This window comes from Mercenaria mercenaria, chromosome 5, assembly GCF_021730395.1.
Source record: "Mercenaria mercenaria strain notata chromosome 5, MADL_Memer_1, whole genome shotgun sequence".
Lineage (NCBI taxonomy): Eukaryota > Metazoa > Mollusca > Bivalvia > Venerida > Veneridae > Mercenaria > Mercenaria mercenaria.
In genome coordinates, this window is record NC_069365.1 from 69482423 (window position 1) to 69509326 (window position 26904).

The 26904-nt window shown below is 32.8% G+C and overlaps 1 protein-coding gene across 2 annotated transcripts; it reads left to right on the plus strand.

The window, feature by feature from the left end:
* The first annotated feature begins 1358 nt into the window (after window positions 1–1358).
* LOC123557531 (protocadherin-11 X-linked-like) lies at window positions 1359–26586 on the plus strand. Of its 2 annotated transcripts, none has more exons than XM_045349039.2 (6): window positions 1359–1519; window positions 19735–22476; window positions 23553–23702; window positions 24122–24239; window positions 24505–25225; window positions 25673–26586. In XM_045349039.2, exons 2-5 carry the CDS (start codon window positions 19768–19770, stop codon window positions 24990–24992), a joined length of 3465 nt encoding a protein of 1154 aa, XP_045204974.2. In that variant the 5' UTR covers window positions 1359–1519; window positions 19735–19767; the 3' UTR covers window positions 24993–25225; window positions 25673–26586. The 2 variants fall into 2 exon arrangements, with proteins under 2 accessions (XP_045204974.2, XP_045204975.2); XM_045349040.2 differs by lacking the exon at window positions 1359–1519 and adding an exon at window positions 12269–12459.
* Window positions 26587–26904: the final 318 nt, after the last annotated feature.

Here is a 26904-nt window from a genome sequence, read left to right on the forward strand (position 1 = left end):
TAATTCTAATTTTTGATTTTGGGAATATTCTATAAAAGCGACAATTTTAGGAACATATTACAAAAAAAATGTGAAAAGCGTAATAGCCATGATGAAGCCAAAGATAGAACTCTCATATGATTGAACTCTCATGACGCTTCCAATGGTTAAAGCATCTCTACGGTAGCACATGAAGACAACCAATGGTTAAAGCATCTCTACGGTAGCACATGAAGACAAGAACGTACTATAACGTTCCAAATATTAAATAATTAATGATACTCCCCAAATTGAATGATAGACTCCATTTTAGAAATATAGCAGGGTAAAGGTTAAAAAGCTTGGCAAGGACATTTCAAGGACTAAAAACTTTTTTCTCAAGCTTAAAAGAAGCCACATCAAAAACGTCTCTACGTGGTTGTTGATGGATTAAAGTGATAAATGACAAGCATGTAAGTAGTGTTACCTGAAGGTGTCAAGGGTTATTGCTGTGCTGGAGCAGGTTGTCAATTACGCTGACAAGATAAAGACGATGGTGCTTACGGAGAATGAACTAGAGCAGCGGACGAAGTGGTCCGTCTGTAAGAACAATGGCTCGCGAGTTCGATTCTCCAATAAATAAATTTCAAACTAAAAATTACGAACAGTCTATTTTATGTTATTAAAATCAGTTTCCGAGCCGGGTGCTTTACACTTACATATGTTGTGTACGTATATGAACTGGCATTGGAGCATCTTTTGTATCTACAGAAAAAAACCTAGTCAGTTACTTGACAAAGATTGAGGAATTATATTCAGTACTTCATTGTTTACATACTAGCAAATTAAACATTGCCGAAGGTTTATAAACAAACATATTTTACAGAAATGCGATAAATTTTCTATGAATTTGCTTTCCTTTAAATGTTGTATTCTAAAATATTCTGATGTTGTAGACTTTTTTTCCAACAATAATGGAAAAAAATATAGAACTTGGTCTGAACAGGAATAGACCATGAAAAAGTAATTGAAACGAGGGCATTATTTGTTTTATGAAGAATGGAAATGGCGCCAGTATTTGTAAAACGTATATTGAACCTCCTGTTGAGGCTATGGCCAGCTAGCTAAAGTCTTCCAAAGTTTTTTTGTTTTTCTCATTTATAAAAACGCAGAGGTGTCTGATTATTAATTATGATGTATTTTTGCAATATCATTTGTGGTCATAAGAGGGCGACTTTCTCCACAAAAAATATATAACGAGATCGTATCTGTCACTTGATTTGACAATGGTGTCACAGACATGATTGAATCAGTGCGCATGCTGCCGATCACGTGATCGACGCGACAGCCGCTGATTGGGTAACGAATTAATTATGGTGGATTTATATTATTTGCTTCATTTGGTACATATTCACAGTAAAATATGAACAAACTCTATTGCCGGTATATCTAAAGTACAAGTTTATCTGTATGCATGTTTTAAATAGTACAAGTGTTTATCAAAACCTCTCGTATTCAGATAGTGCGATTTAAACAAAGTGGATTTTAAGAGACAAGCTTGGTAAGATACTGTTATAATGATTTTATTTATTTAAAAAAAAATCTTAAAAATCGTAAATTTCACAAACTATTTGAGGATATACCGATAAAGAAAAAATCTAAATGCAAAGGTGTATAAATATCGGAAGATATTATGTTGGTTTAACCCTTACCATGCTGAACACGATTAATTCTGCCTTTGCGACCAGTGCAGATGATGATCAGCCTGCACATCCGTGCAGTCTGATCATGATCTGCACTGTTCGCTATTCAGCCAGTACCTTTTTGGTAAGCACACCTTTTAACAGTTAATGGTACTGTCCAGATTGGAAGATAGACGAGTTCATTATAAAAATTTAGCAGGGTAAGGGTTAATATGATACATTTTACATGCAGATATACAAACGTATGATGATCTGTAAAATCATGCCGCTGCAGCTGTTGACTGCATGCAGTATACATGTACTAATATATGAGATGACGCACTTGTTACCGGCTGCCATATGTGTGCATGATTTATATAATATTTATATAATTTGTTTCGTTATCATACCAGAGGTAACTATATATGTAAACATGAAAAGGTATTGTCAAAACATGCCTTGGGAATATAAACAAAAGATGCTAAACTTTACAAATCATTAGTGTGCAAGCCCTCGGGTGACTGGAATAAAAGAAGGACATAAGCACTATTTTCAAACCAACAACAGAGAAGGATCTAGAAAAAGTAAATCAGTTCACCTATGGATCCCCCACCCCCAGAATATTGAAAAACATATATTTGTGAAAAGTTGTATTGTGTTTTTTTCTTGTTGTCATCCTTGTATAACAGTTTGGACCCACACCATTAAAACATTTAAATCGGTTTTGTTGATGATTTTTATCTTTTGATATTTGCTTAAATCAAATTCACCAGTTATGTTTAACAAAATATAACAATCACTTATCTTTTATCCTCAAAACATGGGACAAATTCCTTCATGATTTACATTTTAATAGTTATGAGAATAAGAAATATTAAATGCAAATATTTAGCCAAGGAACACTTTCTTTCAAATGCTGTATTTATTTTCACACGTGTATGCATGCATAAATCAAATTAATATATTCCAGACTGATTATCAGATCAAATTAATATGTATTTTGCAAAGCACGATATACTTGAAGAGAAAATGTTCGGTTACTTTTGAGGAAAAAACACAAAAAGCTTCAAACTATGCTAGCAAAAATACAATCCTTAAAACAATGAATGAGGTTAATTTTGTTAGATACCGTTGAGTAGTCAAGCATCTACGTGCATTTATCACATTGCTCATTTAGCCTCATTTTTTATATACTCGAGAAAATAGTCAATCACTTTTACTTGACACTTTGATCTGCTGACATTGTACATAAAATAACGTCTTTGGTGGCTCAAGTGTGAAATAAGTAATAAATCCGACAAATTTCTACTGTGTATTCCATCATAAATTGAAGATATAAAATTTTCCCATCAAAGGGATTTTAATGCAAATTTAATATATTTTATTATTAAAAAATGGAATTAAGTTATTTTCATCTGCTATTTAGGTACGTTTTAATGTGTTTTGTCCGAAAACCTACCAGTGTGGTCCATCATTCCTTTATTTGTTTTTGAAGGTTCCTGAAAACGAAGGATCTTTTTTATCTTGAGTAACTTCTATCTAATTGATCAAACTAGTAGTTGGTAAAATAATATTCAGTTAAGAGAAATCAAACTTTTTAACATTAAATAAACATAAAATTTACGGTTTTTCGTGTTGTTCAGAAATATCTCGGACTAAAAAGTGTTTAACTGAAAGTCCTGTTCTGTTCCGTTCCGGTCTGCTCTGTTCTGTTCTTACATGTATATATACCCAGTTAAATAAAGGAGGAAATTGGCCTGTCTCATCCGCTATAGAATATCTTTTTTTTTAAATGGTGACACACAAAAGCGTATTTAGCTTTCAAGATAGTGATATGTATTGTGCAGTGATTTTGCAAAAAAAGTCAACTTGTTTTGTAATAAAGTCCTAGAGGTGTGTATCAAATGGCGTATCTTTATAACAAAAATACATTATTATCCACAATTATGTCATTATAAACAATTTTCACAAGGCACACTGCACGCAAACGAAAATTGATTCTTTCCGAAACTTTATACTATTGTTGAAGATGGCCCGTTTACTTTATCAATCCCATTCCGAAAGTGTTTGTTTAAAATTTCTGTTATGAGAGAATATATAAAAAATATCACATAAGCCCAAGATATCTGAACTGGTCAACTGACTGTAATTCTACCCTCAAAAATCATAAAAGTTCGAGCTAGATAATAGCTGTTTTGATATTTAACATGAAAAAATACTTCCAAGTAATTTCCAAAAAGTAACAAATGTTAAATATTTGCTCATCGGCAGATTTGATGAATTCAGTGCCAGTATCATATCTGTAAACGCTTCTGTTTAAAAAGGCTTTAAGAGAGTTTGAGATTTTGTAAAATTGAAGAAAACTCAACGCATGTTAACAAATTGATCAAAGACTACCTTTTATTTCGTTGCCTTTGCGACCAGTGCAGACCAGGATCACCATGGTCTGCACTGTAAGCTGTTCAGTCAAAATTTTCAGTGAACACCCCTTTGAATGCCAAAATTGAATAATGAACCAGTCCGGGCCATTTTAGACATTTAGCTGTGTAAAGGTTAGTAGAGAGATAACAGAGAGTTATTTGTTTAATGAAAGAACGAAGCAATTACGCGAAAACATAATGCAATCAGTCTTCTGTATGGCGTCGATTTTCTTTTTTAGAAAATCGGCTTTTCCTAACTAATGGTGTTCAGTAGGATAGTCTGTGATCATACAGAAGAAATGGTCAAACCTGTATCAAAGACCACCTCCGAATAAAGGCCACTTTGTAACCAGCATTCAAATGTCAACGTTGTCTTTTCTTTGAGTACCTACAAACAGTTTTACCTCACTCCCAGAGCCAATCATATTTTCACTTCCAAAAGATTTTTAAATAGGTACAAGTTAAACTGTACAACATTTTTTTCTGTTTGAACCAAATGGAACGGAGCCCCTATAGTACTGTTTGTTAACTTCATTTTATATAGATCATTTTTCTTTCTCTTTTTTTTCTATATTCTCACAATTTACATACAGGATATCCTGCTGTTGTTAACTAAAATGCTGACGAATTTGTGCAATTTGTCATCATCATCATCCTGCAGCTGGTGTGCAATATTTTTTTATTCAAAATTACCTGTAGAAAAATTATCATATCCATGAAAGTATCATGCATTTAATACATTTATCATATTTGCTCAATGAATAATATCTCTTTTATATAATCTCTTATTTTACCTGTCATCAGCCTTGAAAAGCGACGAAATTTAACACCACAAAATTATTTTTCATGTTTAAAATAATTATGTATGACTTAGCAAAAGAAAAAGAGTGTTGTCTAAATATCATAATGTAAACATTTATATAAAGGCAGCTTTAAGAGTAGATTAATGTTGTATAAGATAGCTTATGTGCATATGACGCATTTAAATTGTATAAAAAATATGATATAATAGGTTTATACATTAAAAATGCATCATGTATGAATAATAAATTTGAGAGATCAAAAAGTACAATAATGAACTGCGTATTTAATATCATATCTACTGTATACTGATGTATGAATACATTATGTGGGATTGTTTATCTGTTTGTGACATAATTTATATCTTCAGTACGAAGTATTCTGATTTATGAATATTGTCTGTGCATAAAGGTGTTTTGCAGTAAACAATATATTGTCCTGAGTACCTAGATAAATGTGCGCATATATGTATCCACATTATGCATCTCATAATGTGATATTATTAATGTACGAAAGACTACATGCTTACAGAAATCATCTGGATCAAAAAGACCACCAGATTTATTTACCGTTTTAACATTTGCTGTGTACATCTATTTAACCTATGAATAAAGACAACCTGACATGAAAGACCACGGTTTGCCTCCAAAGGCCTTTGGACACAAGTTTAACTGTATATAACATTCACGTATAATGTGTATTAATTCAATAGAATTTTGAAAAAAAACTCTGCCGAACTATAACGAATTTAAATAAAATTTGAATATTTGTATTTTACAAATTAAACTGTTTCAATACTGCCTTGAACAATATTCCACACAAATCTGGTAAAAGTGTGAATTTTCTTTTTAATTTCAGACTGTATCATTAAATTCGAGCAAACGTATATATGCCATGCCATGCTATTTTACATTTGTTCGATATTAGATTTCAAAAATATATACAAAAAATGTAAATGAATAAACTATGTTTTCATACTAATATAGATAAAGATTTCCCCCCAAGACATTTAGATTAAATCAACATGCTTTACCCTGAAAAACATATTAATTCAAATTTGAATAACCGCAATTTTAGTATACCGTCTCTAAAAAAAAATATAAGTATTTACCGAAATGGAAACTGGTGGTAGGGTGCAAATTGAGATTAGTGCATAAATATGGACGAGGTATACTATTTAGTTATATTTAACATTCGAATATGTCATCTTCCAGGTACAGTTGTCAAAAACATAATTCAATTAAACTGAAATTTAAGAAAGGAAATGATCGTCTTTTTAACTTGTCAAAATCACTCAAATCCTGAAAGTATGACTCGGATGACACAGGGCAATTACATTTTGAATTCGATACCTGCAGTCAATGAAAATCTCTGAATATCTCGAACTAATTTTGACAATTTAATAAGATTGATCCGTATAATTTCTGTAGTTATTATCACAGGCTATCGGTTTGCTTTTTAAGTGCGCCTTCCTTTTATATAAACTTTAAAAATAGCGTAAAAGATTTAACACAAAGTTCTGTAAAGATTCGTCATCCAGCGCCGTTCCGAGGACACTTTGAAGAAATCCAAGGCCTGTATTTGTATTCGAGTTAATTAAATGTCTTTTTCAATATTTCTTTCTAGACTAGATAAACCATTTAAATCATAAGATAAATAGAAAAGTAGAAAAATCGAATTGAAATTTCAATTTGATTGCGGTCATTAGAGGAAATTCCCTGTCAACATACCCGTCTCCCGGAGTTTTTATGTATTTAAAGACATTTTGATAGCTGAATCAGTGTCCCCAGTTTATAAAACATGTCAAAACATTGAGTGTGCTATGCTCTGTAACGGGCATAAGATCTGCGGGTGTTCGTGCAAATTAGTTATCAAAAAGGTAGTTTGCATTTTCAGAAGAGCGGTGTTTTGTCTTTGCACGAATGATTCATAAACTAGTTTATACTTTAATACCCTGTCCATTAAGAAAGATTTTGAGGATCACTAAAACTAGATAAGATGTCTCTTTTATTTTGCGAAACATACTTGCTCTAAATCCAAAATGTCAAGATGATTAAAGTTCACAAGAAGGTCTTTGGATATGTTTAAGATACTTAAAGCTCGTTGAAATCGACTGTTGAAACGGTCAATGAAGAAATGTTTTAAGGTTTCTTTCACTCTCACCGTACGTTCTAAGCTGTGTAATTTTGCAATTTAATGAATTTTTTTTTAGTCCGGTCTAAATCTTTGATTTGCAAAAACCAATAAGCGGATCCGAATCAATCAGTCCAGTTTCTCAAATCTGTCTTAGGTCAGAAAGGAATACTTCGATCCAGCTCGGAAGTATTGACAGATTACTTCCGGTTGTTCGCTTCCGATTCTGTCCCGCACAAGTACTATTTTGGTTCCAAAATCTGTCTTGTCGTTATTTGAGAAATTGTTAGGTTTTGGAACTGCAGCTCATAAAATGCTGTCTAGGCTTAAGCATTGAGTGAAAACAGCACTTACTGAATCATCAAAATATTTTAAGAAATGGTCGGCAAATCAAATACTTTTTACTAATCATTTTTTTTTCAAGCCAAAGCGTCTAAAAATACCACAAATTGATTGCTTATACATCTTGTGGTATTTAGTCATTATCGTTTTAGGAGATCGCGATAAGTTAAGGGATTGAAAAGGGGATCAGATAACACAATCGAAAAGGGCCCTCAGGGGACATAATCCAAAAATGATTGACGGTCTCATTGTGAGAAATACTTTGTATGAAAACAGGCAAACGTTTTGTTCAAAATGACTCGTTATCAGTTAAAACTGCAAATTGAAAAAAATATTTTGAAATCCCACTGATAACTAGATGTTGTGTGGTATTGTTAGGGTGACAGATTCTGGACAAGGGATAGGGCAGATGTTAGAGGTGTCAACGGAGACAAAATCGGAACAGTTTATTCTATCAGATATGTAACAACACTTCTGGTTATGACTCATAGTTCTAACTTACTTACGCTACAAATTTGATTGAGATTGAGTGTTATTATTCACGAATGTGTTTTCTTTTTGTCAGTCATCTATTTTCCTCAAAAAGAAGTCCATGTACTTTTAAGTGAGAGTTGAAATTATGTTAATTTTTAAAGACTTTTTTTTCTATTTTCATGGAGGTCACATTTTTATTTCTCATAACCCGATATGATTATGCTCCTTTTGAAATAACAAACACCTACTAAAATTATAATAAAGGAGCGAATTAAACGGTATGTTTTCTTCTTAAACACCTTCGCTTTGAACGGCAAACATGTTGATTTATTTTTACTATCTTTGTCAAGTATAAAATGCACAACGAGAGAGCTTCTGAAATTTAAATTTCATATTTATCTTAGGCTTTATCTCAAGATTATTGTTGTGTTATTTATTTTCATAACAGTGAAAAGTACGGTGCAGGTGAAATTCGTATCTCGTATGCCATAAATCACACGTTTTCATAAAGTTTTGTACCTTGTGAACATTATTAACAATACGTAAACCCATGTTCAGCTATTTAAGACCCCGTATCCTGATTATGGCGCCAGGGTTTATAGCTTCAGTGAAAACAATTAATTAAAAAGCACAATAAACTTCTGCTTTAATTCTTTGGCGATTTCTATGGGCTTTTCCCCCTATTGAATGCAAAGATTTACTGAGATAACCATGTTCAATAAGTCATAACACATTTCATTGTGTTTTACAAAAGCAGCCATATGCTAAATTTGAACTTTAAAATATTAATTGATTTACATGTACTTCTGCTTCGATTTATTGCCTCCCAATCGGCTTTTGCTTTTTTATTCCACATTTAAACGCATTAGAAGAACTTTTAGTACTTATGATAACATCTAAAGTTTATAATAAATTTCAAAGGATCTTGAAAAGTATATTGGCGTGTTATTTTTTTTTCAAAACGCACTTTAGAAAAATTAAATAATTTAGGACAGTTAATTTCATGGACGTCTAATGCTGTTCGTAGTGTTGTATTTTTAGTTTTCAACTCAGTCGATTCGTCACCTTAAACGGTCAAAGACGTATGAAATTGATAATTGGCTGTGTATATGTTTGTGTTCTGTGGCGTCGCTGGCCGGTGAGTTTTCCATACAAAAAGCGTACACGGTTTCCGGTAGGCACAATGCCACTAAATGTACCATTCTTCACTAAAATAATTCTCTTCTCTTGTCGATATATAAATTTGTATGAAATCAGTGTGTTCATTAAATAGTTCTTCTGTTAATAATCGACGTACTTTTAATACAGCTTTAATATAGACTCGAATTCTGTCATTACAACTGGTTTCCTTTTTCCTTTATTCTGGCATGCAATATGAGCTGAAAGCTCAAAGTTCCATTCTGGTTCCCAGGAGGACACATTTTTGTTATAAATGAGTATACATGTGGTACAGTTTTTGCAGTATGTAACAGAAGGCCAGTAGATAATAATAAAACAATTTAAAATTTTGTTATATACTGTAATGCTTGTAACTCTATTTAAGTCACGCCATGCATTAGTTTTTTTGCCTCCGCAGAAACATCTAACAAAAAACCGGATGTAAAATAATAGACTTTTTATGTATTATAAATGGAATGATAATGTATTTGACAAAAACAGTTTTAAGTTGCTTAAAAGTAGTTTCATCTTTCTGTAAATGATCTAACACTTGCACCTTTTTCACGCAATGACTGTTCTGGTGTCACTTGTAGTTTGAGACCGGGGATGGCGTTTTATGACGGTCACGGTGTACAAGAAGACAGTTTTTATTTCAATTGTTTCGTGTCTATGGTTACACACAGTGTAAACAGCAACCATCAAGAAACAAAGGGTGTTTTGTTGATTTTCTGATGCATTTATTACTGACAGTTCAGTGTATTCACGTCACTATCGTCTGCAATTTATAGCCAGATATAGACATGTTTTTGTTGCCTGGCTGACAACAGAACATGGAACCATCATGACAAAATTTTTGTTTGCAGTTGCGGCAAAAAAAAATGAAGCAGTGCATTATCAAAACTAGTTTATTTCGTGACTTTAATGATGTAAATATTCCATAGAATAGAACAACTTTATATGAACGACAATTTAAACTTTAATTCTCATGTTGTTCTTTTACTCAGTTTGGGTTGAGTTTCGCGATACCTTGCGTTAAATACGAAGAACGCAAACTTGGTTGGTCTAAATGTCAAACTGTTCAGGACAGTTAAATTTTCAAGGGAACCATAACTTTAAAATAAACACTAAAATCATGGCAAGTATTTCGTTCACATTTTATATGGTATTATATTCACCGTATGCACGAGGACAATACGTGACTTTAATTTTTACAACCTAATTTGCATAATCCCAATTTTATTAGGTATAATATTAACAACTTTGCTGAAATGAATAATTACGGTAGCAAGGGTTCAACCTCCATTTACAATTTTATGTACCTGATGTTTTTCAATACAACATGAAAGGCATACAAATTTACCGAAGAGTTGGATTACCCATATTGCCTGTTCAGTGAAGAGGTTCTAAAATTTGAAGTCTTTGTCCGTGCGTTATCTCCTAAGATCCCAAAGAGGGTACTCTGTTAGTTTAAACAGTTCTTTTTTTTATTATATTTACTTTGATGTATTTAATGTTCCGTGTGTTAAAAAACTACCCCAAGAATAGTTAAACCCGTCTAATCCGTTTCGGGTTTTTCTGTGATTAGTTCGCTTTTTATGACGTATGGGTCTGACGGCTTCATTGAAGAACCTACAGCTGTTTCTCCACATATCACGAGTTCATGGCCAAAAGAAACTATAATATATATTTTATTCAATGTTTGCCGATGTTTTATAGTACAGAACAGAACAACACCCGAACATCAATAATTACTTTGAGTTTGAGTTTCATTTTGGAATAGTTGTTTGAGCGAGAACAACTGTATTAACTGGTGTACTAAGCAAGGCCAAGCAATCAGAACTAAGCAAGGCCAAGCAATCAGAACGTTTTCCATCACAAAGTTTTAAGCTCAGAATACATGTTTTCTGTTGAATGCAAAAGTCAGGATTATATCATTAAAATCCATCAATATCACTAAATTTTCAGTAAAATTATAAAAGAGTTCGACCACAAAAATTACAATCATACTATATGACCTTTGTTCATAAATTTACTACCACATGATAGAGAGAGATAATTTGCAAAACATACTTAAATATTCGCACTAAAGCAAAATATATCTAATTAATGCTAATTCATGCAATTGAATTAAAAGAACCTAAACATGTCTTTATTCAGATCACAAAGATGGAATGCTGAATGCACTTTGCATGTCCTAATACGTCATTTCCCTAAACATACTTAGAATAAAAAAGTACAGCAATTCATTGGGAGAGCGCAATAAGCATGTGTTTAACACAATTATATGAGCCGCGCCATGTGAAAACCAACCTATTGCGTTTGCGACCAGCATGGATCCAGACCAGCTTACGCATCCGCGCAGTCTGGTCAGGATCTATGTTGTTCGCTAACGGTTTCTCTAATTGCAATAGGCTTTGAAAGCGAACAACATTGATCCTGACCATGTGCAGACTACGCGGATGCACAGGCTGTTCTGGATCCATGCTGGTCGCAAACCCACTATGTTAGTTTTCTCATGGAGCGGCTCAAATATTCAAATATTTTGCAGACGCTTAGTTTCATTTTCAACGAGGAACAGAACCACAAAAGATATTTACTTTTCCTTGATAGAGTTTGCAAAGGAATTGACAACTCATAACTAAACAAATATCCCCTTTTTGCCGATACAATTCAAACCAGAAGCAATACACGATTTCAATTTCTTGTTAAATCGAAACAGTCTATACAATTATCGATATTTTCTTAAATAAATATTCAAATACAAGAAACAAGAATGTAACACTTGTTAAAATGTTACATCTTATTCTTTCCGAAGAAAAGTATCAAATTTTCTACTTTGGGAAAACAAACTGCCCGAAGACCTCTGTCGTTGGGTTACGAAAACAACTTTTGAACATTATAGCCATAGCCTGTACAAATAGAAATTGTAGACCCGTAGTCGTCTTTATAAGGTTTTGGACAATTTGCTTAAATAAACTGTAGGTTATATTTCAAATGTAATTCCTATATCAATATCGTGTAAATATTAGCGTTTAAAGTAAGTTAATTTCCTCCCTATGAAAAGAGGGTTTAGCTGTTAGTTTACAACAATTGTTGATTTTAGCCATTCAAATCATTTCTGCCATTATGTACATAAAAACCTAAACTCATTTTAATAATTGGCGATAGTGGAGATTTATAAATGATTTGCCCAAATTTTCGTACCGCGATCATTTAAGGAATAAAAACTGCAGTTCAAACAGAGGTTCCAATTGACTCCGCTGGTTTAAAGCAAAGTAAGTTGAAAAGCGTGACGCAGTTTTAAGCGGTGGCCTGTATGAAAACACGCTGTTTAATGCATTCAAACACTTTCGGTTGGGGTGATATGAAAACAGGATTATCAGATGAAACAAGCGTCAAGCAGTGTCTAATTCGTGTGTTAAAGTAATTGCCGCTGTTAAATTTCGTAAACTGAACTTAAAGTTATTATAGGGAATATTAACTTCATAAATGTAAGTAAAAAACATAAAAAAAATCTGTAAATAATCTGAGAGAAAAATATATTAAAATGTATGTTATTACATCAAAGTTTTTAAATAATAAATCACACTTAATTTGCATTTCAGCGTATATTAATTTTAGGTATTTTTTATAATAACTGAGAAATAACAGAATTTGTTGCAGCTATATGTAAATATGTTGTCTTATTCGCCGTAAAACCCAACTCGTTCACTATTACCTGTACATATTGCTACAAATTATGTGTGGCAATGAATCCAGCGTTGATTTGCCTATGTTGTTGTTGTTGTTAACGCTACTGCTTCGGCTGCTAATGATGATGATAACGTGTTTTTGATATTTTATAATAACGGTTTGTTATCAGTTGAAGAGCTGGTTACTATTGCTTGAATGATGATGAAAATTATTATGTATATAGGGATGATGATGATGATGACGATGATGATGAATTAATTTCGGTGTTCCTGTCAATTGTAGGGATGATTATTAAGGCGAATATAATGATGAAAATAGATGGTGAATATAATGAAGAAAATAGAGATAATAAATATAGTGATGACGATGATGAATACGGTGATGATGATAATGTTGATGATGATATGTTAATCTTTTACGGTGATATTTTTACATAAGCAAGAAGACAATTCTACGTCAGATAGACAGATCACATTCTCGTTGTTTCGCCTTTAAGTCTTTATTTGTTTTTAAATTTGGGTGTTTAAACATAAATTTCCTGATATATTAATCGTAATCAGACTTAAAGATTCTTTTACAAAAATACTGCCGCGTCTTAAAAACATGTACATTTAGAAATATAGTTTATCATATTTCAAAGGGCAGTTTCTGCTGAAACTCTGTTTTTCAATCGTATATGAAGTATATAAGTAAACTGTTTGTAAAATTTCATGACAATATTTTGCCAATTTTGTCATATCAATGGAAATATCATAGTAGTGTTTATATGGCAGACATCCATATCTAATACCTAAATACATATACAACGCACATCAAGTATTTCTAATTTAACGCTATCAAACTTGCCTGATTCTAAAATCTTCGTCATAATTTCTGAGGCAATGTTTACCTGTCAAAAGTACACTATCTCCCTAATTTTTTAATCTCTACACAGACTTGGATCCTTAAGAAGGGACAAATAAGGGAATTAAGATAGTAGGAGATAGCTTTCAACATTTCACAGGGGACTATATGATAAATATTTGAGTAATACTTCATAAATATAAACATAGAAAAAAAATCGTAGAATATTAAATGTGTTTAGATTTGATTACCAATAGGAATGGTACCACGTCACGCGGAAAAAAGTAAGTTCCTTGTTTCATCCGGATTTGTTCGTCATACTTAGGGATTACTGTTTTAGTTGGTGGAATTCTAAACGTTGTTGGATTTGAATCGATAATACAAAAACCCATGTTAAAGTATAGGGTTGAATTTATTCAATCCCATGAGGACATAACACACACAGTAAATATGTTATGCTTATTTAAAAAATGATTGTACAAAACTCTTCTTTTGGATGCAGCATCTTTAGTGCCATTCCGGAATTTTTTCTCTGAAAGTACAAGTATAGGAATTTAACTGGAATTCGTAAATTGTAAATTCACTGTTCTTATGTCAATACAATATTTGCTGCTTTCATTGAAATTATCACACCTGTATAGAGGATCAAACTTTGTACTTATGAAACTTCTATTTTTGTGAGGAAAGCTGAATTTCTGGTTCTGGACACATATACAATAGTGTAACTTTAAAAAATGTGATTATTTTGGTTTTACAACATTTTTTCCCCACATTATGGTAGGGTACCCTAGTACCATTAATTTCAATAATTTATCATCAAAGGGCTTAAGGGGGTCTTAAGTCTAATATGGACCCAGGTGTTAAAGAAGAGAACATAATCGGATTAGGGGTCCTTGATGAGAAATTTAAATATGGTTATCAAGTGTTAAGTTAGTAATTAATAATTTCAAGAGTCTCTCTCATATGGTGTTTGACCAATAGAGCGTTTGGATTATTTTGATGGCGGTTGAGCGATCATTGGGGAAAATAGTGTTACAACGGGATTCTGATTTTTCTGGATTACTTTGATTCTACTGAAGTTCACAGTACGTGCATGATCGAAAATAAACTTCAAATGCATTTTAGGTTTTTATATAATTGTTCTTGCGAATACATTTTTACTGATTTTTTTCGTTTGGGTGATTTTGATGGCGTAGGAAAATGAAGTCTGTTGGGAAATAAAAGTGTTACGTTTTTACTTTTAAGGGACTTCTTACATCGACTGTGTTAGATTATACAGCATGTATTTGATTTATCATATGGATTTAATTTACAGCGCACATTTGCTCCATATCTTACTATGGCTTTTTTTCTTGTTTGTTCCAACCATCGCGTGAATTTTATACGTTACTGCCCAGCACTGTGAGAGCAGGGTTGAAATCGATCGAAATGTCTTAAAGCAGATTCTTTAAGACATCAGAAATGATCTAATCCGGTGTTATTTAGCGTGATCCATCAAAGGAAATGATTTTGTTTTCAAGGAACTTTACCCGAGGCCCTGAATGATAAATTGTAAGAAATAAAAATAATGAAAGTTTAGTGTTTTTTTCGCTACTAATGAATAGTAATTACATTATATTGCAATTACATGAAAGAATCTTCCATATTAGCTAAACAATCAGACATGTGAATGTAATTTGGGAATGTGATTACCTCTCGATATCTTCTGTCGGCGTCTTTCATTTCATATTTTTACATCTTAAGATTTTTATCTCCATATTGTAATTCCGTAATTAGATTGAAGTGTAAAAAAGTGTAATCGCCAAATCGGTTTATTGTTTCCTCCGCAGAAACTTTGTAGTTGGTACAAAATTTAACACCAGAGGCGATTTTAATTTGTTTTGTTAAGAGTTGAAAAAGAAGCCGCGTTATTTAAACTGTCATTTCCCGTAATATAAGTAGCAGTAAACTTACATATCGACATTTGATATCAACAAAACCGTTTTTACAATATTATCAAATTTTCTCACCTTTAAAGACATAAGGTGATCAAATGGCCGGCTGACCATCTGATGTTCATATATAATAATTCTCTCTGGTTTTACTCATCATTCTGTCACAATTCACTGGAAGGATTTATCTGTTTAATATAAGTGATAAATACCTGTGATATTTCATATTTTCTTCGCTGAACAAAATATTCATAAGGATTTTTGTGGAATTTTAATACGGACGTGTAGGGATCGTATTACACTAGTTTTTGGAGGTATGAGCCCTTAATGGTTAAATTTATGGCGTATTTTTGCATATTTATCTTTTCAAAATCAGAAAGTGTTGGATTTTATTTCATTTAATGATGCCGCAATTTTATGAAATTTAACTCTAAATATATGTACAATTTATAACCTTAGTGTAATTATTTTTCGAAAATTGCAATAAGCTGGTAAAGGGTTTGTATTGTTCGTGAGAAAAAAATGAACTTAAATCACTCTGGTTGAATCACCCTACTTGATAAGTCATTACAAAAACTTTATATTAATTATAAAGTACCGTATAAATTATTCACAAAAAAATATCGCAACAGAAACCTTAAGCGGGGTCAAATAGTGTTCCTATATGATCTTTATTATTGATAAATTGTTTATTATCGTTAAATGGTAACTGTGTTTGCTATTTTTGTTGCTCAGTTTCAATCATATGCCTATCATATATGAGTACATTGTCCTGACTGTTTTCATTTTCCCACATAATCTGTCAACTCCTCAGCATAAATCGTATAATTAATTGTATCGTCCCCAGTGAACGTAAGACATATGGTGCGAAACCGATGTTACAGTCAGTGTGCAAAATTTTGCACCTGTTTAGTTTTTGATAATACTATTGTAAAAAGTGAAAGTGACAGAACGTCTAGACATGTTCCAGACAAACACAATACTTTATAAACCAACTGGTAGGCATATTTTAGGTAAAGACTATACTTTTTTCATACCATCATACTATTAACAGTTATATTGCATAAAAACGTCTGAAACCATTAAATATTTATTCATTTTCTGCTCTTCCAACTGCTGGTTAGTTAATATTTGTAACATTTTTTATTTTCTTATTATACTGAATTATATTTTACAAATTAGAATTTTCGAAATTTCTGTAGATTTGTTTTCTATCACTTTGTCAAGTCAGTAAATGATTTTTCTATGTTTGTGTTTTTTTATTGGAGTTGCCAGTCTTCTTTTTACACTTTCGCTTTTTTACTTTATAGATGTAATTTATAGAAGCTTTGATTCAGGTTTTAACATTTTCAATTGCTTTTAATGTTTTAGTTCTATTCAAATATTTTGTTTTCTTGGTTATAGTATATTTTGTATGCAAACGCAGTTATTTAAATATGTTTTGCATACAAATGTAGTAAATGGTGCATTTAAAAATGATTGAGTTTAATGGCTGAATAACAACTTTAAGATGTTATTAAGTTCACTAACGTAGGACGCACTTGCTCCAAATATGCATTTAATGACTTCAAAATCTTCTGAAGTTCCGTCGGCTTTTTTACCTCCCCGTTATGAAGATCTTTCGAATCAGTAACTTTTATAGCTTTTCATAACAAGTAGAATTGATAACCTTTCACAGTTCAGTAAATAAACTATACGTTCCGTAAGATCTTTTTGAAATGTTTGAGTGTAGAAGCGATTTTATTTTGCGACAAAAGAGACAATGTGACGAATTTGGCGATGAAAAAAAGAAATTATGTCAAATGATGGTTTATTGAAGTGATGTATTTGTGTCTATGGTGATGTAAATTAAGGGTTTATACTAGTACTTCATACGTAAATTAAGCGTAAAATGTTTTCAGGTTATTGATGACACGAAATAAGTTATGATGTTAAAAAAATTCACAAAGGAAAAAAACAGTAACGTGAAAGATATGATAATGAAGTGAAATTTAGTGCATGTAGTATATAATTCTTTTATAAAAATGTATAATAAAAGCATTTAGAAGAAACCTTACACAGGATGTTGTATATAATTACAACCTATACGGGATGTTGCATGGAATTATAACTAAGCTGTCTGTATCTGTATTTGCATAAAAAGCTCCACAATCGACAGTTTAAGGCATATGTAATATCCCTGTGTTTATTATCAAAAGTCAGTTGAATCACTGAGCTAGTTTTTTCGTCTGTTTTCGATTATTCAAAGACGCGAGATTCAGGCATAGATATGAGCAATGAAAAATAAATAGTAATATTTTTCAGATGAGCTGTGGTGCGAAGGATAGAATTATGAAAATGGGTGAACGTAGATAGTATGTAAATACTCTGTTTTACATGAAATTATCCAATTAAATGAAAATATCCAATTAAATGGAATTATCCGATTAAATGGAGAGCTATGCAATACAGCACGTGCTATGTAGATACTCTATTTGTACATACAGATATTCTCATTTTACATGAATATTCTGTGTAGGCCTGTTTATGGTATGTAGGTGCAGAATTTTGTACGCGCGGAACTTTATAAAAAATTGATAAGTCTGCACCGTATCACAAAAATCTGCATCAGAACACTAACGTAATACCTATTTGAATGCAAAAAAATATTCGTTTGATGTTGAGAAGTATCGTAAATGAATAATGCATTTCTATTACTATACATTTATCGCCTGGTTCCTGGTATTATCCTTGCAATTATACGCGTTTTATTGTTAATTAATTGCGGAGACACAAATTACTTATACTATCGAATACACGCAAATCATCTTGCCATTTTTATACTTATTTTAAGCGAAGACTTTCTTAGCGGATGTTGTCTTGCTATTTTCAACATCTTTGCAGGAACTGAGCTCAAGTGTTATGAATTGGATTTCGACTGTTTTGAACTTTACTCTGACTAATTTAACACCTTCGTTTAAGAGACTATAACAAGTTGACATAAAATGTAATAATGAAATTAATAAATTCAAAAATGCTTAAATGACACTTTTATTGGTCATAAGTGGAATTTATTTGCATGTGTAAAATTTCACAGATTTTTGTTACTATTATTAACAAGTTCAGTAGAAAAGCAAACGAATTGCAAATTATATGAATAGCGATTAATCACTTGGGGTAATTTCCGTTGATTTTTCTTATTCGTCAAGTATATGAAAAATTTGGACATTATTTAGACCTTGTTGACATAGTTAAGCGGTTAAACGTCAAAGGTGTTAGATCAAATATGCAAATAAAAGTTGGACCAAATATGGGATTAGTTTTGATAGTATTTCAATGATGGTAAAGTACTTGTATCAATAATGCACTGATACGTCTGTTCTTTCTGATTCTACCACACGAGGACTATCGCATTCACACTTAGGCTACAAATTGTAAACTTCACGTGGAGTATTAGCAACTTCTGTGTGAAAAGAGATTTTAATTTTAGTGAGAATCACTTTATAAAATAAGGAGTTAAACTAGTTATCGTAAAATAAAGGATACATGAAGCATTTCGTATAAAGTATGTACATTTTATTTTATTTTGATTTATTTCGCAAATGCTGCTGCTGCTAGTGACGACGACGGCGATTATGTTGATGTTGATAATGTGATGGTGATGATTAATTTTTAAATAGTTTTGTTACAGATGAATGAGTTATACTTACTTTCAACAGTTACTTAATACTGAAAAAAATCATTTCATGGACAAAAAATAAGAAAAAAATTAAAAAGAAAAACGTTGAGTGCTTCCTGTAATAAAATATACAACAATAACAATAACAAAAAAAAGTAATAATAATTATTATATAAATTTATAAAACAGCTTCGAAGCGGACTATTTGGCAGTTTAGTGTTTCTGGATGTTGGGAACTGTCAGGAAAAGCAGTGAAATATGTCACTTGCTTTAAAATGTCACTCACAACGCAGACGACTTTAATTCTTCATACGTGATTTGTAGACTCACGCTACAGGAGAATTGTCACGGCGTTTATAAACAGTAACTAATGTGAAGTGTGAAGTGCACAGGAAACATCATTTATTCTCTGCTAAACATCCTCATTTTTAAAATTACTTCTGAAATATTACAACTGTGCTTGTCAAATTGTCATAAAAACGAATACGAAAAATGTGCTTTGCCAGAGCGCGTCTCCACGCGCTGAAATTGGTGATGAGATTAATTTGAGCAGTAAACCTATGTGCTCATGAAAAGTAACGACTTTTGAATATGTAAGGGCTGTTTTATAATTATTTTATTACTATTTTTTTTATTTTCAGAGGAATATGAGAGAGAACATTTTCGAACCCTAAATGAGATTGGATCGTGCAATAAGAATGACGTCATTCACCGAAACAGCTCTTCTTATCGTGTGTATCGTCTGCTGCAGCATCTCTTCTGCCGAGGATGTCGGTAACTTGTTCAGCGCGAGTATCTTAGAAAATAAAGAGAGTGGATTTTTCATCGGTAACTTAGCAACCGGGACTCAGGTTCTTCAAAACGCCACTGAGTCCCAAAAGGAAGGCGCTAGATTCACTTACCTAAAGGAATCTGCGAACAATATTTATTTTACTCTTAATTTGATAAATGGTGATTTGAATACATCGGATATGAAAATAAATCGTGAAGACGTCTGCGAATTTTCTGTAACATGCACAATTACACTGGAAATTGCTGTTACGTCAGGAAAATTCTTTGATATAGTAACTGCGAAGATTACTATTTTGGATGAGAATGATAATGCCCCTACATTTTCAAATGAAGTCAGAAATTTGGACATTTCAGAAGGCGAAGCCATCGGAACTGAATTTAGAATTGGAACAGCTTTTGACGCCGATATGTCAGGAAATAATTCAATACAGGATTATGCTATCGAACAACCAGCAGAACTATTTGAGCTAATAGCTACAAAGGGTAACGATAATAGTTACAGCTTCAAATTAAAGCTTTTGCAGAAATTAGATCGAGAAACTAAACATAAATATAGTGTAAAAGTTACTGTGAGCGATGGCGGAAATCCCGTACAAAGTGAAACACTAGACATCACAGTAAATGTTCTTGATGAAAATGACAATACTCCAGCGTTTTCATCTAACGGTTATAACCAAACAATCGATGAAAATATTCATATAAACTCAGTTATTCTTACGATATTTGCTACGGACGAAGACACTGGAGAAAATGGCAGAGTTTCTTATAGAATTCGAGAGCGGCAGTCAAATATTGACCTAATTAAAAGACTGTTCAAGTTGGATGAAAGTTCTGGAAATTTGTCAGTAATATCCGATCTTACAAGTGAACCCGCGGAATATTACGAATTTTTCGTTGAAGCTACTGACCATGGTAGTACACCTTTAGTTAACCAAACTGTTGTCACAATAACAGTCAATGATGCTGAAAACAACCCTCCAACCATTGAAATAAATCTTTTATCACCCGGGAAGATAGGATTTGTTGATATAGAAGAGAATCAACCAACGGAAGTGTTTGTTGCGCATGTTAATGTTGAAGACTATGACAAAGGTGACAATGGAAAATTCTCTTGTGATATTGAAAACAGTTTGTTCAGGCTGGAAAGGTTCCAAGGTCGTGGTTTTAAGGTTGTTGTAGATGGACTATTGGATCGTGAAGATAAAGATATCCATACGGTAAAAGTTGAATGTAAGGATTTAGGTAACCCACCAAAAACGTCTTCAGAAACATTCTCCGTACGTGTGTTAGACGTCAATGACAATGATCCTAAATTTGAAAAGGAAATATATAATGCAGTTATAGCAGAAAACAACAATGTAGGTGTTAATATTACTAAAGTTAAAGCAACTGATAACGACCAAGGGCTGAATGGTACTGTAGAGTATATGTTGCTTGAACCAAACGGATATTTTCTTATAAATAATGTCACAGGACAAATATTTGCAAACAAGAGCTTTGACCGTGAACGCGAGAGTTTGATAATATTCAGTGTTTTAGCTGTTGATCATGGTCCTTCTAGACGCACTGCTACAACAACCGTCTCTCTGACACTGACCGATACAAATGACAATGCACCAGTCATGATTCCGGCACGACCGGAAATGAGAATTACCGAGAACCAGGCACCAAATACATCTCTAGGATTTCTTCAGGCAAAAGATAGTGACCTTGGAGTAAATGGTATGGTTACATTTGCTATCACGCATGTGCAACAGACGTCATTTCCGTTTACTCTTTCTCGCAATGGCGAATTAAAAACTACGGAGGGTCTAGACAGGGAAAAGCAAAATAGGTACGAAATACCCGTCACTGTGACGGACCTTGGTGCAAAACAACTAAGTAATACCCAGTATGTAACAATTTATGTCACTGATGAAAACGATAACTCACCAAAAATTACATTTCCAAATGCCGAAAATAACACAGTTAAATTCATATATCCGGTCGACACATACAATGTTGTTACGACAGTTGCTGCTTATGACGTAGATGATGGCGAAAACGGCTCTCTAAGTTACCAAATTACTGGCGGAAATGAATTAGGTATCTTTGAAATTGACTCTGAACTGGGTGAAATTTCTATCAAGAAATACATTGATATAAAAGAAGATATGACAATTTCTTTAACCGTTGATGTCAAAGACAAAGCAGTAGTGCCAAGGTCGACAAATGCGACACTAAAAATAGAATTGATTTATGCAAATTCAACAGTTGGTGCTTCAGGTGGGGACGACACAGGGAATAAATACATAATAATTTCAGTAGTTGTCATAGTAACAACAATTGCTGTTGCTATAGCTATTGTTGCCGTGATACTGTTCCTTCGTTCTGTTGACAACAAGAAAACGCGGGAAGATGAAAGTGCGAGATATTCCGACTCGGGAATTTCGTCGAACGCAGACTCCATTGCACAGGATGGCTATTTGTCAGGAAACGCTGAAGAAAAGTCTAAGAAGAAGAAAGAAGTCAGCTTTTCACTGGAATTTTCATTAGATGGTCTTGACGGTGGCCGAAATATGGAGAGTAGTACAGATGAATATTCTCAAAATGTAAGTTATACATCTACATGCATTCTCATTAATATGGTGCATATGCAACGATCTGACACTAAATACGTTTCTGAACTGCTCTTTATTTGACCTCAATTGCCAGCATGACAAATTGTTAATTTTAGAGCTGACATTTTTAATCGATTGCTGCAGTTGTTAAGTATACATTGTTTCGTGGAACAAAATGTCACGTTCACCGATACGCCTGCTCTCCTGTATTTTGCACAACTCTGTAAAATGTTAAATTATCATGAAAGCCATTAGGCTTTCTCGTAATTGAAAATCTAGAACTCCATTAACTATTACCGTAGGACTGAAATTCGAACCTGAAAGATCGATGGCCTCAGTCGCTTTAATAATGAATAGCCTCCTCATAAACACCATTGAATTTTTTTGACCGTATTGCTTCTCCTGGAACAAAATCTGCTGTTTTCAGTTTCTAAATGCGTAACATGTATTTGCGTTGCTTTGTCAATTAAGTGGATCTTGATGATTTCTTTTTTGATGCGGCTGCTTCTGTTTCGTTTTTTACAAGCAAAATGTCAAAAACGTGTATTTTATTCTCTTGGTAATTTGTAGAAAATGTTAGTCTGCATATATAACTACTCTGAGAAAATGCCAATGTGAGCAAATGCCACTGTTTGAATTATATTCCCATTACAGAAAGTTGTTATGGTTGATCGTTTCCTGTTGATAATGGGAAGCTATTTATATAATGTTTCTCCGTCTTTCATTTTCATTATTTTTGTTTCCCTAAAATGGAAAAATACATTTGCATATTTTCCTGTACTTTGTATTTCCTTCTTATACATTTTTTAAGCTTGTTGTTTCATGAAAGCTATGCTCTTATTTAATCTGCACGGAATGGAAAAGTTATAGTTCTCTGACCTATCCTATCTTATAAAAAAAGTAGGTATATAATGCCAATTTGTAATGACTTATTTAATCATTTATCTGGTATATAAGAATTGCTTACTATCAATATGTGTTGAAGGATGTTTTTTAGTTGTTTTTTTCTGTTTCATTTGTTCCAAGTACACAAGTAACTGATCATAATTAAAATTTGTTCATTACAGAGATTTTACGACTCCCCACCCACAACAGTACAACATGGACCCCCGACATATAACCTACAAAACCAAGAAAAAATTGATGGTCACATGAAAGCTCTAAAGCTACAACAGTACCTCTGGGAGGCCAAGTCACGGGTCTGGGAAAATTCGCCGGTACGTATATTGTCGTAAGAGATCATTGCCATATGAAAGCAAGTTCACTTTTCACATGTGACATAACAAATAGATATATTTTCACAATGTCATTTTTTTCTTCCAAATTAGTAGTTTGCTGCTTGCATAATTTTCCTGCTCGTTTATAAATCAACTTTTTTTTTGTTTCTTTCCCTTTCCCAAACATTTTCAAAAAGATTTTTATCAGTTTTGGATTTTCACTTAAACGGTTAAGCCCCATTTACCAGATATGTCTCATAGATTAACAACAAAGACCGCAGTTTTATTTCATCCGGTAGTTTTAAGTTTTATTTTCAATTTTATCATCTCTTAAGTGAGAACGGGTAGATAAAACTGATAAAAGAATCATCAAAGAAACGTAAAGATTCAATAATGGGTGTTTTACTGTCATTATATAGGTACATCAGCAGCTCCCAGTTGGTGACAGCGAAAGTGAAACGTCACGTGATACAGTCACGTGTGACAGTGGGCGGGGCGGAAGCGAAGATGATGTTTCCATGTCATCTCCAGTAGCAGGTACTTAATATATTCTGAAAATAAAGATGTTGAAAATTACATTAAAAAACAAAAATCAAAGTGTAGGAAATATTTGAAAGAAAACACACATAACAAAGCTGAAAAGAGGCTTACATAACAAAATTGACTGGACAAACATACATAAAAGCATCGAAAAAAAATAAGTACCTATCGATGAACAGAAAAATAATTATGTTAAAACTTACTGCATGTAGCGCTCATAAAAGATAATGTGGATAATGTATCTGTTTCTCTTTACTTTCAGAAGAAAAGCGTTTCTTCAGCATCCAAGACCCAAAGCCAAAACATGTGCAATTCCTCCCACAACAGAAATTTGTTCATACATCACTTCCGACAGTAAGGGAGAGTACTCCAGTTCACCACAGCCGTCCCCCGCGCCCTCCCCGACCAGTTTCATACAAACCTACATCACAAACAGACTTACAAAACAATGTACAAAGAAATAACCCGAGATTAGCAATCAAAAACTTTACAAATCCAACATACAGCTCAAATCATGCTCACAGTCAAAATAACCAAAGAAATTCACATCCGCAGTCAGAACCATGGCGGGAATATTACCATCAAAATGGCGGCAAATATTACCCGCGCATGCGCCATGACAGCGGAAGCTCAATGAGATCAAATGAAGATGATGGTGGATCTACAACTACTTCCGGCAGCTATACATTGGACGAGAATGATATTGACATTGCTGATATTTATTTGAACCAAAGGGATTTGGTTGTTTGAAACACTGTACATAAGTTTCTTAATTAATTGCTAAAACTGTGATAATTAATTAACTTCCGTGCAATATGTTGTATAGGATATAATCTAAACATATTCAGATATAAGGAATAAGGAACTACTTCCCAAGAAAGGGTTATAAAAACACGGATGTCAAAAACAACTAAATGCTCATTGCCCTGGTGAGAGGATACGCAAGCCAACTGCTGAAAGGGACTCCGGGAAGAATACTTAAGGTAAATACAAAAGCTCGAGTGTTTTTAAGTTTGGTTAGATTTTAGGCAGATTAAGTGTTAATTAATGTAGTGGATCCTTTATAGCAATCGACAGTCTACGTAATATCCGTATGATACTTCGGCATTCTCCGCCTTTTTACGGAAATCATGTGCGCGTTCAGCTACATTTAGGACCGAAGAAAACCGAATGGGTGAATACGTCATCACATGTATATTAAAGAGTGCCATTACGGGTCCAATTATTTGAGGCACATTAAAATTTGAATGAAAAAACTCGATAAATAATAAAAATGTCTACAAAGCTAACTCAATCAATCGCACTCCCCTGTGTAACAGATTTTCTAATTATATTCCATTGATTTTGCCACATCCGGCTTTTTAAATGCCATGAGAAATGAAAAATATTTTAACCAGGAAATATTAATCATACATTTATTTATTTTTCAGGACGGAAAATCGGAGGGATGGCAAGGTTGATGAACATGGCTTTTGGACGTAACAGTGAAAAATGTTCACGTATGGGTATTAAACAAAAGAGGACATTGCTCAGTACACTTAAAGACAAGAAATATTGACGATGATGATTTATTGTTATGGTGCTGTTTTCGCGTTAGGAAAACGTGTTGTTTGCATTTAATCTGCATTTATTATACGTGATATCTGTTTGTATTCTGTAAATGTGCTTTTTTATATACATGTATTAGTGTTTTAAGTACCATGAAATCTAGAAAACTAACTTTTAGGTGCTTAAGCGAATATCATGTGTTCCGAGACTTTTCTTTCTGTTGACTTTTGTTTAAGGGAAGCTGCTTGTTTCTGTTAAATTCAAAGTAAAATAGAACATTTTCAAAACAGCATTGAAATACTGTTTTTTTTTTACATAAATGTTGAACATGCTTTTGATATATGAATATGGGTTTTACAAGTGTTTTATAACAGTTTTTGAATGTTTGCGCCTCAGACGCTTGTCAGATTACATATAACGTATGGGAAAATAACTCTAAAATCATTTCTTCTTAGACGGTTATCGAAATGCATAATGCATCATAACAAATCTACGCTGAAACTTTTTCTCCATGGACACAATTCTTTTAACATTTGTGACACAATTCTTGTTTTTGCATAATAATTACATATAAATGAATGTCCTCATTATATGTTACACGTTTTTGTTGATGTTTTTTTTCGTCATTTTGACTAATTCAAAACCGATTTGTCATAATTGGCGGCACTTTTATTGCTTTGAAGTTATGTCATTAATCGTTTAAGTCATGTTAAACATTGAAGTGTAATACATCATGTTTAAATTGAACATATGGTTTGATCTCGACTTTAATAAAGAGATAAAATGATAAATCCGAGTGTCGTGTGTTTTTTTTTTCATCTACAAAAAATATGTTATATTAGTAATGACTGATCATTAGGCTTTAAGGATAAAAATTCACAAAATCCCCGATATCAGATTTAAGCGGGTTTCAGATGACAAGGCAAAATAGAAAAAGTAGTAAAAAAACGAAATTATAGTAATTAGTATAAACAAGAGCACCGTCTTGCGGGTGCTGACGCTCATCTGATTTTTTTTGTATAATAGAAATATTGTCCTACCCATGATTTTCTAAGTCTAAAAAGGGCCATCACTCTTGCAAAAAGCAGGATAGAGTTATGTTTCTTGATGTACA

What these genes read in the sequence shown, in the direction of transcription:
- LOC123557531 (XM_045349039.2), top strand. Translation starts at nt 19,768, where the DNA reads ATGAGATTGGATCGTGCAATAAGAATGACGTCATTCACCGAAACAGCT. An exon ending in CAGATGAATATTCTCAAAAT is followed by an intron (nt 22,477 to 23,552) that starts GTAAGTTATACA and finishes TGTTCATTACAG; the next exon opens with AGATTTTACGACTCCCCACC. An exon ending in CATGTCATCTCCAGTAGCAG is followed by an intron (nt 24,240 to 24,504) that starts GTACTTAATATA and finishes CTTTACTTTCAG; the next exon opens with AAGAAAAGCGTTTCTTCAGC.